This window comes from Physcomitrium patens, chromosome 10 (assembly GCF_059467195.1).
Source record: "Physcomitrium patens ecotype Gransden chromosome 10, ASM5946719v1, whole genome shotgun sequence".
NCBI classification, from domain to species: domain Eukaryota; kingdom Viridiplantae; phylum Streptophyta; class Bryopsida; order Funariales; family Funariaceae; genus Physcomitrium; species Physcomitrium patens.
The window spans coordinates 1,384,525-1,396,369 of NC_143419.1; the positions used below are offsets into that span (position 1 = coordinate 1,384,525).

At 39.2% G+C, this 11,845-nt stretch overlaps 1 protein-coding gene across 1 annotated transcript; it reads right to left on the minus strand.

The window, feature by feature from the left end:
• Positions 1 to 4,042: 4,042 nt before the first annotated feature.
• Positions 4,043 to 6,130, minus strand: LOC112287396 (karrikin insensitive 2 receptor CA). Its single transcript, XM_024530335.3, has 3 exons — positions 5,268 to 6,130; positions 4,895 to 5,138; positions 4,043 to 4,714 (listed from the first exon to the last, which is right to left on the minus strand). Exons 1-3 carry the CDS (start codon positions 5,645 to 5,647, stop codon positions 4,526 to 4,528), a joined length of 813 nt encoding a protein of 270 aa, XP_024386103.1. The 5' UTR covers positions 5,648 to 6,130; the 3' UTR covers positions 4,043 to 4,525.
• Between the last annotated feature and the right edge of the window lie 5,715 nt (positions 6,131 to 11,845).

An 11,845-nucleotide genomic window follows, 5' to 3' on the forward strand; every position in this document is an offset into this window, starting at 1 on the left:
TTCCATCCGATTTACCGAAGAATCTTGAAGACTTTGATTTATCTCTTCAATTTTTCCTTGACATTGAATTTGTTGATCCTGTTTATTGAAATTGGTTGGAGCATTACATTGCTGATAAGTATGCCTTGACTGCTTGTAATTCCTACACATTAGTGCATAATCATCAGTGGCTTTGAGATTCGAATATTCACTGGCATAATGATCAACCTGTCTATAATGAAAACAACGAAGTGGTCTTCTTGCATCATGCATATTGGATGTCTCCACCAGTATATACCTACTAGGCTTCTTCCATATAGGGTTGGAAAATAATCCTGGTTGTCCCGTTGGTACGGAGGGTACTTGGTTTGATGACGCTGGTGGAGTGACAATTACTGACTCTGAATATTGGCACTGGAATTAGCCATTGTTTCTAACATCCAAGATGACTAAATATTAATAATAACTTTTTCATTTATATTTTCACCATATAGTCGTGTTACAACATGGCATCTGTTTGGATCTCATGGTCTTATTGCTTAAGGCATCTAATGTCTATGGAAGGATAGTGAAGATATGCTATTCTTTGACTTTTGCATAGGAAAATATTTGATATATGACTTCTCTCAGACTTTCTTATTTCTACAACCATATTCTCTTTCATTTTCATCCAAACATTCCTTTGCACTTCTCTGCATTTCTTTGCATTTTCAATGATTGTTGTAATAACTATGATTAAATCTTAAGATTTTATAGCTAATATATCTTAAGTCAATCAAATGAATTGGAATGTTTCAGAGACATATAGTAATATAGTTGTATATCATCAATACATTCAACTGGTATAAATAATAAAAATTATATTTTACTTTTTTAAGATCTATAATATCATTTTGAGTCATCTATGTGATAAAGAGATGAATCTCAAAAAAAAAAAATCTTAATACACTCTTGTATTATTCAAAAATACTAAAAAAGTATTCAAAGATAATATATTATTAGATTAGAATGGCTATTGCCAAAGACAAGAAGACTTAGAAAGTCTTGAGATAAGACTAAGAACTAAAAAAGCATTGACAAGAATGAAGAAGGCTTCACTGTTGCCTCCATATATACTATTAACTAGGAGTTATGTGGCAATATCCTATAGGACCTCTAAAATGTGTTGACTTTGCAAAACACGTATCTTAACTTGCAAGACAAGTTTTTTATATGTAAGCTACATAATTAACTTTTTACAAGCTAATAATACATGGTTAACTTATTAACTAAGTTTCTATTCTATAAACACATGTAAAGTCAAAGCAACATTTATAAAGCTTCTAAGAAGCTTCTTTAAAAAATATTATGAAATAAATTTATTTTTATCTACTTCTATTTAATCATATAAATAAATTACATAGTAAATATGTATATTCGTGATACCATGACAGTTTTTCAAATACTCCAAATAATTTCATCTGTATTTTGTCTTGTATAGGATGACCTAACATATTGACTTATTTTTCCAATATATTGACTTTATTAACAACCATACTCTTCATTTTGTTATTAATTTTCTTCTTTGGATAATATTGGGTAGTGTGCTTAGGTTCTCTGCAATATAAGCATAATTCTTTTTAATGGCAATAAGTCTTTTCTTGCTTAATAAGAAGTTTAAAACATACCAGGTCAATTTGCATGTCTTTCACTTTTGAATGTATGTATTGAGAAGGTACAAGTAGTGCCATTGAATTATAAAAATATTGAAACTTATTTATGTAATTCTTAGATTGAAATCCAAAAAGCCAATTGTTGTACTACATAAAAATATTAATTGCTTCACTCAATGTTTTAAAATTAATTAAATTTAATATAATTTTTTTACTTCATATTGTAATTTGTAGAAAAATTATTTGACAAATATAGCATTATTTTACTAAATATTAGTTAGAAATTATCAAAATTGAGAAGAATATTATGCTACAAATTGATTGTTTTATCACAAAATACAAATCTTGTTGGTTGCAACATAAATTACATTATATTCCACTTTTATAGATAGAAACTCCACTAAAAAAAATTTCTTTCAATCCTATTGCATCTTGTGGTGGTAAATTAAATTTATGCATTGTAAGTATTAAATCCTTTATTTTCTCTTATATTTATACTATTATATTATTTTCTTCATTAAGCTTTGCTATGATAAGATAATAGAAAAAAAGATGTCTAATATCACTCTAAACATATAGAAAAGATAACTTAAGGACAAAAAAAATTCTAAGAATAATATCAATTTAAAAGTAGATAATGTACAATTTCTAATATGATTATGTATTATCAAGAGAAAGAAATAATCAATTTTTAATTAAGAAAAGACAAAGCTCTGATATTGTAAGTGAATTCTTATCAATCTATCAATGATAAGAACTTAAAAAATATAAATAAATATATGAAATATTTTTCAAAGAAAGATAACAAAAATAAATAAAATAAATATGGATATTCAAAAAGTAACTAGAATAGCTATTATCAAAGACTAGGAAACTAAAAACTCTTGAAATTAGAATGGAAGCAAGAAAAGAGTTGACAAAAGTGAGGAAGGCTTTACTTTTACTTCTATATTTACTATCTAATTAGGAATTACATAGTGACAATCTATAAGACCTCCAATATGTATCCAACTTGAAGGACATATGTGTAATTTGTAAGCCACGCTTCTTATATGGGTGCTACATGTTCAACTTGTTGGCCAAGTTTTTAATCTATCAATTATCTAAAGACATGTATAAAGGCAAAATTGCATCTGCAGAGCTTTTAAGAAGTTTTTTCATAAGATATTATCAAATTTATCTACTTCTATTTACTTTTATATATTCTTATTGTCTAGATATTATTGGAATAAAAATATATGTTTGTGACATATGGCCAATTTTTTGGTCCAATTTTTAACCTATCAATCATCTACAAACATGTAAAAAATCAAACCTATATCTATGAAGCTTATAAAAAGCATGTCTCCAAGATATTATCAAATTTAGCTATTTATTAAATACCTAAAAATCACTGAGCCTATGCCTTAGCTTATTTCTTAGATGAAGAGTTTATTAAAATAGATAGTATATCTTTAGTAATAAAAACTAAACTTGTTCATATAGAAGTCATAAATAGTGATTTATTATCTTTCGAGATGTTATCTATAAAACCACTTGTTATACAAGTGAGATAGGGAGTAACAACAAATGTTTGTATTGTTTTTATTTATATAATACATAATTACATATATACATATACTTGTATTTGAATCATTTATTAACTCAACCTATCCATCCTAACCATCATCAAAAAATTATCCTTTGTCAAATTTGTATTGGTCAAAAACCAATAAAAAAATTAGATTCTCAACCAATGATAATGAGTGGGTTGATTTAGTAAATGCTTGGATCAATTTAACAATTCCCTATATATATTTCCTCTTGAATGTACTTCTTTGCATGTAAAGGTTCCTAGGAATTGCATAACTCACTTTTTCAAGGGAATGTTACTTTATTCGAGCTGATCATGTGAAGAAGCAGACAATCTCAGTCAAAAGAAACGAGACGAGGACATGAGTCTCCATCGGCCCAGACACAAAAATAAAAATGGGAAAAAGCCAAAAGATAAAAGCCAAAAATTAAAATCCAGCTCAATGGCACCCAACTTCCGGAGTTCAGACCACGGCGGCCAGCTAGCTCCTCTTCGGTCAAGCTCCCGCGTGTCCACCGATTGATGGACCCAACCCAGCCCACACCATGAAAGACAAAGAGCTGCACTACATTATGAAGATCGTAACATCTGCATTCCGAGTGTCTCTAGCATCTTTTTCCCCTATATTTTTCGCACGCAATCAAAGCATCATAGCTCCATGGTAGTTCCTAGTATGCACCGGCCGAACTCTCACTTTGCAAAGTTCAGGTGTCGACGATCTGAAACTCAAACCATCTACGTAGCCAATGGTTATAGTAGATCACGTATTCAAGTTCGGTAGAAACGATCACTCAACAGCAAAACAAATCCGAGAGCGGAGGTCCAGACTAAGGGGGAATTACGTGGGAGTTAACGAGGATGTTGGTTGATCGGCCCGTAGTAATATGTACATGGGTAATAGAAAAAAATAAATTGAGTTCGCTTTACTATGCCACAGCTAGGCGAATGAATGATTTGTAACCACAATCGAACCTTTTCAACTGGGCAGTTCATGGGGTTCTCCTAGATATTTAGCCTCTAAAGAAGTTTTTGGAAAATCGGCGTGTTCGCCTTGCGACACACAACTCTATATAGACTCTCTCTGATTGCATAAAATGCAGAGATTCTGATCTGAGAGAGTTACCAGGACCGCATGGGTCACAGCCGCAAGGTTTGTAGTGAAGTATGAAACGACAGTTATCTGGAATCTTGTACGCATCCATTGTGAGTGAGCGACTTCATCGCAGGCATGCTCTGGTGAACAAGCAGAAAGAATCGCTGCTGGAGATATTATTCCTCCAACTTTAGGGAACTCTTTTTTCAGGGAGTTACTTTTCATAGATCATGATGCAAAACATCGCAAGAGCGCAGCTATCACCACCCCAGGGTCACTCAAATGCGGCAAGTGGCCTTCCGTGTCTAGAATCTCCATGGTCGTCCACCCGCCCAAATTTTGTTGCAAATAGTGCGCCACCTGTAGCGGCACCGCCATGTCCTTCATGGTTTGAAGGAGATGCACTGGCACTTTCACCTGCAAAGAATAAACGTTCACCACGAACATTCATCTCAAATTCGAAAATCCTATAATTTCAGTACGGTGTAATTTCACTCATGGAACGCCGGTTGAAGAATAAGGAACCAAAATAAGCTTCACTAAGAAGCAGAAAAAACATACACAAACAAAAAAGAAGTCTTTGTGAAATCTTCATACGAGTGGCAATGTGGAGCGCAAGTCGCTCTGGAAGATGGTTCTCGTAATGCTTAATGCAATATCGGGTCTGATTGAGTAAAATGTTCGGCAGAACTCCTGCACTGCTCGGCTCTGGAGGTCGGCTGCCACCAACAACTCTCCAAAGCCTGTCACCCATGATCTAAAATTCGATTTCATATCCCCATAAATTTGTTCGAGATCTTGTTGTTCAAATCCCCCAAAGTAATTGACGTCATTCAAGTATCTGCGTATTGAAGATGGACGTCAGACCTTATTTGACGAGAAAATTTCCTAAAACCCTTCTACTCAAGTACCTCAAGTAAATACTGTTCATCGACTGTGTTGGTGTGAGGGTAAGTGGATTTGGAAGTACCTGGGCGATGATCCCAACAAAATAAGCTTCTTAAACACTTCGGGCCGCTCAATCGACGCTAGACAACCGATCATTCCAGACACAGAGGCGCCAACATACATACAGCTCTTTATCTCCAGTTCGTCCAGAATAGTCAGCAAATCGTCCGCGTAGGCATGAAGCGAGGAGTAACGATTGAAACTGAAATCATCTGCGGAGGTGCTTCCAGCGCCCATCAAATCATACAGAATCACCTTGTAGTCGTTCATGATATACGGCAAGACGTATTTCCACACCGTCTGGTCAGATCCAAACCCATGGCTTAGGACTACATACTGGTCTCCATTCCCCACAATTATCACATTGTGGGACTGCATCAAGGAGTTGTTTGGTGGAGACATGTTGCCAAAATTGCCACACTTCTTCACAAATTTAGATTTCTCCGCAACAAGTTTTGGTTGATCGATTCCAAGGAAACTCCTCAAGCAGTCCTACCTTACATCAAGACTCACTCACTGCATGCGAATCACAATCTAGGTTCCTAACATCCCTCTCCAGTCTACAAACCGAATTCGAAAATGACCCGTTGCATTTGCTGAAAGCAATACTATCCTCCGACGTCCAACAAGTGCGCAAAAATATATTTGCCACAAAGCAGCTGTCCTAAAACACGCACGATCCACCGCTTCGAATGACACCTCGGCCTCTTAAGAGATCAGATTGAACTTCAGACTTGGAAAAAGAAAGACCTCTTCAGCCTCTTCATAGCCACGTAGTTTTGAATGCCACAATTGTTGATTGCTAGAGTAACGGAGTACACACACAGAGCCTGACCATAAGTCGCGGGACAAGCAAAAAGACCCCAACTCGCCACTTACTGATGCCCAAGTTGCTGGGCCCTTTATCGGGGGCCAGTGCCAAAGATGTAGGGTGCTCCTCCAAGTGGAAACGAAGCCCTCTGGTAATGAACACTGATATTGTCCATTGCACGCGTGTCCTGCCACTAGCACACCGAACCTGATGAAAAACAATCTTCCAGGTCGGATGAGCTAACACACACTCGCACGCCTCCCGCGCACTTCCACACATAACTAATTTGGATTAACACAAATGATGATTTAACTGAACACCACTAGTTTGTTAGGGTGCGCGACATTCAAGGCCCCGCGCACATTCACGAAAAAATGGGCGTATTATTTTTGATCTTCTGTTAATGAAAGTAACAACGTATTATCTACAAGGTCGCATGCGTGTGTGGATTGAATGTGTTTTGGATATCTTTTCATTTTATTCTCAGTATATTATGGGCCTACGTTTCTTGCCACCATTTTGCTCTCTAAGTATTATATTTTTCTTCGCCTTCTTCTGAATCATGAGACGAATCTTTTTCTACGAGAGACAAGCAAGCTCAAAACCTCTTTGCATCCTCCTCCTCAAGTAACTGCCTCACTGCCCCTCTTTTTTTCCCTCCCCTCTTCTCGCTAGAATGGAGGCAGTTCACTATTCAGAACTCGGTCTAGCCCAGAAAGTGACATCAGGCGGATCTGCTCGCAGCCAGACAGCCACTAGCCTACCATCTCTTATCTCGCAGTCCTCGCTTAGACCAGTCGCAGCCAGCATTGGTGTAACGCACATCGACAAGCTCATAGGGGATAACTTCCCAGTCTGGAAATTCCAAATGAGCATCCTATTCCGTGCAAAGAAACTGCAGGAAATAGTGAATGGAACTACCCCGAGTGAATCCTTCATTGATGAGGAGGAATGAGCCAATAAGGACGCATCATGCCAATCCTTCTTGATTTTTGCTATTGATACAAAAAAAAAAAAAAAAAAAAAAAAAAAAAAAAACTCATGCCTCGTTTAATGAATTGCTACACTTCTAACCAAATGTGGCGATGACTGTGCACAGTTCATGAGCAAAATGCAACAGAGAACGTGCAACTACTATAGCAGCAGTTCTTTGACATGCGGATGAAGTTTAATACTGAGGTGATTCACTACATGAGCACCATTGAGCAACTTGCATATCAACTAAACGATTTGGAAGAGCCTATCTTGGATCAAGCCGTGATTTGCAAGATCCTAAGTACCCTGCCGCACCGCTTCCGTTATCTCTTCTCAGCATGAGACAACGTCCCGAGGAGCGAGCAAACAGTAGAAGCCCTTACACTGCGCTTGCTCAAGGAAGAAAGCCGAAACAAGATTCAAGAGGGCATGAACGAAGACAAAGAGAGCTTTCTTCACCAGTCGAAGCCAAGGCTAAGTTTCAAATCAAAATCAAAGACCCCTCTCCGCCAAAGAGAGAAGGAGAGGATCTGCTTGGATCTCAAAGCTCAAAAAGAAAACCAAGTGCCGAAAATTTGGAAAGAGGGGGCATTGGAAGAGTGAATGTCCCAACGACAACAAGAGCAGATTGTTTGAAAAGATGAAAAATAATGGCATAGGCAAAAGAAATGTGAGGCAAACGCTACCATTACCAAAGAATTTGATGAGGATAACAGCACGGCTTTCATGGTGCACGCTAACGAACCTGCCGACGACTCCGAAGCTTGGTATATGGACGGAGACACGACGGACCATATGACAGACCGATTAGATTGGTTTGTTTTGCTAAAGTCTATACCCCCCAGGGCGATGGCCCGTGATGATCACTGACTACAGACGACTTAGGGTCTCAGGAGTCGATCGCATCAACATTCAATGCAAACTTGAAAAGGCGTGGAAACCACCGCACATCCATCTACAACTTGAAACTGTGGAAGAACCTTTTCTTCATAGGACAAGCAGCTGACAAAGTGTTTGTTACTACATACACTCGCCGCACATGCTACATCACAAGTCTTGAGGGGCAAAAAAAGTTGTTTTAATAGGGATCCGACTAAACAAATTATACAAACTAGAACTCAAGGTCGAATGCCAAGCTGCCCAAGCTCACATTGCCACAACACGGGATGCACACAGCAGATGTGATGAGATGAATTCAAACCCAAAAGGCATGACAAAATCCTTAGTGAGCACGATAGAATTCAAAACGGGACAAGCCAATATACAAGCACCTCCCAAAACGACTACAGTTCCTACAAGCATAGAAGGGGCCACTGCACCACTCCCTTACCATCGAACTACGAAATTCTCAGAATACTAGTGGGCATCCCCTGCCAAGGTAAACACCAACATGAAGAGCTCAATTGACCCATTTAAAAAAGAAAAACAAGCAAAAGTACAAGAAGCACCAATGGGACTCAAAAGGGAGGAGCAAAGAAAAACGCAGAGAAGAAGGTTAACTGTGTGGCTTGAAATGTTTGAGCATGTGCATAATGCCGTGACCGTGCACATGTACACTTATAATGATGTTCACGGTTTGGGCTTGCAGAGCCATGTAGTGCCGAAGACTCCATGCAAGGGCTATGCAATGAGAAAGAACTTCAGGAAGACATTCTCGAAGTAGCAATCTTCACCGAGGGCCGAAAAACCAGGTGAGTTTTTCCATAGCAATGTATGCAGACCAAATGGACAAGGTTTCACTAGGTAAAGCATGTTACTTTGTCCTCTTCAAAGTTGATTTTTTGGGGTATAGAATCATTTATTGCATCCGATACAAGTCAGACGTGTTTAAAAAAAAAAAAAAAGATCTTTACGCACTCGTTTCTCAGCTAATAGGAAACGAAGTCGAGAAGCCTTGCAGCAGGGGGTGAATTGTTGAGCCAAGATTTCACACAGTTTTTAGTCGATTTGGGCATCCAACATGACATTACCAGCCCCCACACTTTAGAGCAGAACAATAGTGCCGAAAGGGAGAACCCCGCACTGATGGAGTGTGTGCAAGCAATGTTATAAACAAAGTTGAGCCTAAATTTTTGAGAAGAGGTGGTCCAGACCGCCGCCTACTTCCTAAACCATACAATCTTTTGAACAAGAAGCTACAGGACCATGCACGAGCTATGGATCGGACGAGTGCCAATAGTGTTGCACTTGTGCATTTTCGAATTCACCATATACATTCACATTTCAAAGGCAAGAAGGAGCAAATTAGATCCAAAGAATGTAAAGGCCATCTTTGTTGGATACTGTACCAACACCAAAGCATACCAACTCTGGAATATGCAACAGCAGAAGATGATGATAAGCCGCAATGTAATCTTTGATAAGTTATCACTCCCCGGGCAAAGCACTCCTGTGGAATTCTCAGGGCTTTCCTCCGTCCAGTAGTCTTTGACTGAACCACAGTTAGATGTGAGCAAAATTCAACAAGATCCAATAGCAAATCAAACGAAACTACCAACCTCGAAGTACCTGGAGCAAACAGAGACACCGACAGCAACTGAAGGATGAGTTTTTGGGGAGTCAAGCGCAGGTGAGCCAAACAACAAATCTCCCACCTATTCACCAACTCAAAGCCCAGCCACCAGGATCAACTCACCGCATGCCGCTCCATCGCTCTCATCAACCTACCTGCGAGACTACGTAGTTCCCAACACTTTTGTTAGTCTTACCTCAAGCCAACACATCCTAGATGACCCCAGTACCTATGAAGTACTCGCAAGCCTCGAAGCGGCCGAGTAGAGAAAAGCAATGGAGGGGGAACATAAGTCACTCTTGAAAAATGAAACTTGGCGGCTTGTTTTCCTACCTCCAGATTAAAATCTAGTATGATGTAAGTGAGTCTATAAGGTTAAGACACATTCCAACAAAACCATCACAAAATTCAAGGCACGCCTTCTGCAAAAGGGTACACGCAGCAGTTCGGGGTTGACTACAACTAGATGTTTAGCCTCGTATTAAAATACAAGTCCATTCGAATGATGTTCACCATCGCACCCCAATAATGCATGCCGATAATTCAATTTGATATACAAACAACATTCTTCCATAGATCGCTTTGACACGGAGATCTACATGCAACAATTGCAGGGATTCGAGATCATGAGCCGAAACAACTCGCAGAAGGTATGTCTATTGCTCAAGAGCCTACATGGCTTAAAGCAGTCCAAGCGGATTTGGAATCAGACATTCCATGATTTTCTCATGAAGTTTGACCTTGAAGTAATGGAGGCAGATCCCTACATCTATCTTTCGAAGTCAGAGCCGCGACTCATTGTGACTCTCTTTGTGGACGATGGCTTGGCTACATCCTTTCAACGGCCTAGTTAAAAGACCTCGTGCATCACTTGGAACAACTTTTTGGTATCACCCACTCAAACGCTGACCTCTATGTTGGGCTTCACATCCTTCGCCTCCAAACCAGTGGACACATTTTCATCCATCAAGCAATGTACCTCCGACGGATATTGAGCCATTTCGGTTTCAATAAATGCGCTCCAGTGAGTGTACCCAGTGACCCCAATACCAAGCTCGACCATGGCGGAGAATCCCTTCCACCATCGTTTCTCTACTCTGCTGCTGTGGGGTGCCTCATACATGCACAAACCCTCAACCGTCCTGATATTAGCTATATGGTCAACACCGTAGCTCAGTTTTCAGCAAGCCCACAACGCTAGTACTACCAAGCGGTGGCACGAATTTTTCATTACCTCGCGGGCACTCTCCACCTTTGCACTGTGTTTTAGCAGCACAACCAAGACGATGTTACTCGAAGGGTATGGAGATGCGGATTACACTGGGGATGTCACAGATCGGAAGTCCTGCACAAGTACGCTACTCCTGCTCAACGGAACACCCGTCTACTGGTGTAGTAGAAAGCATAATTGTATTTCTACCTCTACTATCGAATCCAAATATGTGGCAGCCAGATCTATTATGAAGGATAACATTTGGCATCGTCAGCTACTCGCCAACCTACATTACAAGCAGAGCCAAGCCACACGCCTCTCTCTGACAACCAAAATGTAATTCAACTAGTTCACAACCCTGAATTCCACCGTCGAACAAAACACATCGACGTGGTCTACCATTTCCTACAAGAACACCAACATGTGGGTGATATCTACATCCAACATGTCAACACAACGGCATAGTTGGCTGATTTGCTCATAAAAGCACTATCCTTTGATCGCTTCTCCTTGCTTTGAAACTGCATTGGATTGCTCCCAATGCCAAGCATCGAGCTTGCTCATTAAGCAATTTTTTTTTGATGTTATAGTCCACTAGTATCGGGAGCTAGTGGTCTAAGGGAGGATGTTGAAAAACAACCTTCCAGGTCGGATGAGCTAACACGCACTCGCACGCCTCCAATACAAGCGTGCACATTCAACACATAACTAATTTGATTTAACACAAATGATGATTTAATTGAACACCACTAGTTTGTTAGGGTGCGTGACATTTAAGGCCCCGCGCACATTCACAAAAAGATGGGCGTGTTATTTTTAATCTTCTGTTTAATAAAAGTAACAACGTATTATCTGCAAGGTCGCATGCGTGTGTGGATTGAATGTGTTTTGGGTATCTTTTCATTCTATTCCCAACATTTGCTAGGAGTGCTCCTTTCTATTCTTTCTAAACCAGAAAGCTCCAGACAAGAAACTCCACATTTCATCAATGCTACTAGCATTGATCTAGGCGGAGTTCTTTGTGACCACATTTGGGTGGACATTAACTTTGTGAAAGCTTTACAAAATTAAGATGGTTTTAGGTAATTC

Excerpts from the sequence above, each read along its gene's own strand:
- LOC112287396 (XM_024530335.3), bottom strand. The coding sequence starts at position 5,647 with ATGTCTCCACCAAACAACTCCTTGATGCAGTCCCACAATGTGATAATT. Across the intron at positions 5,139-5,267 it reads TTGTTGGGATCATCGCCCAG|ATACTTGAATGACGTCAATT; the intron begins GTACTTCCAAAT and ends TTCAATACGCAG. Across the intron at positions 4,715-4,894 it reads TGCGCTCCACATTGCCACTC|GTGAAAGTGCCAGTGCATCT; the intron begins GTATGAAGATTT and ends TATTCTTTGCAG.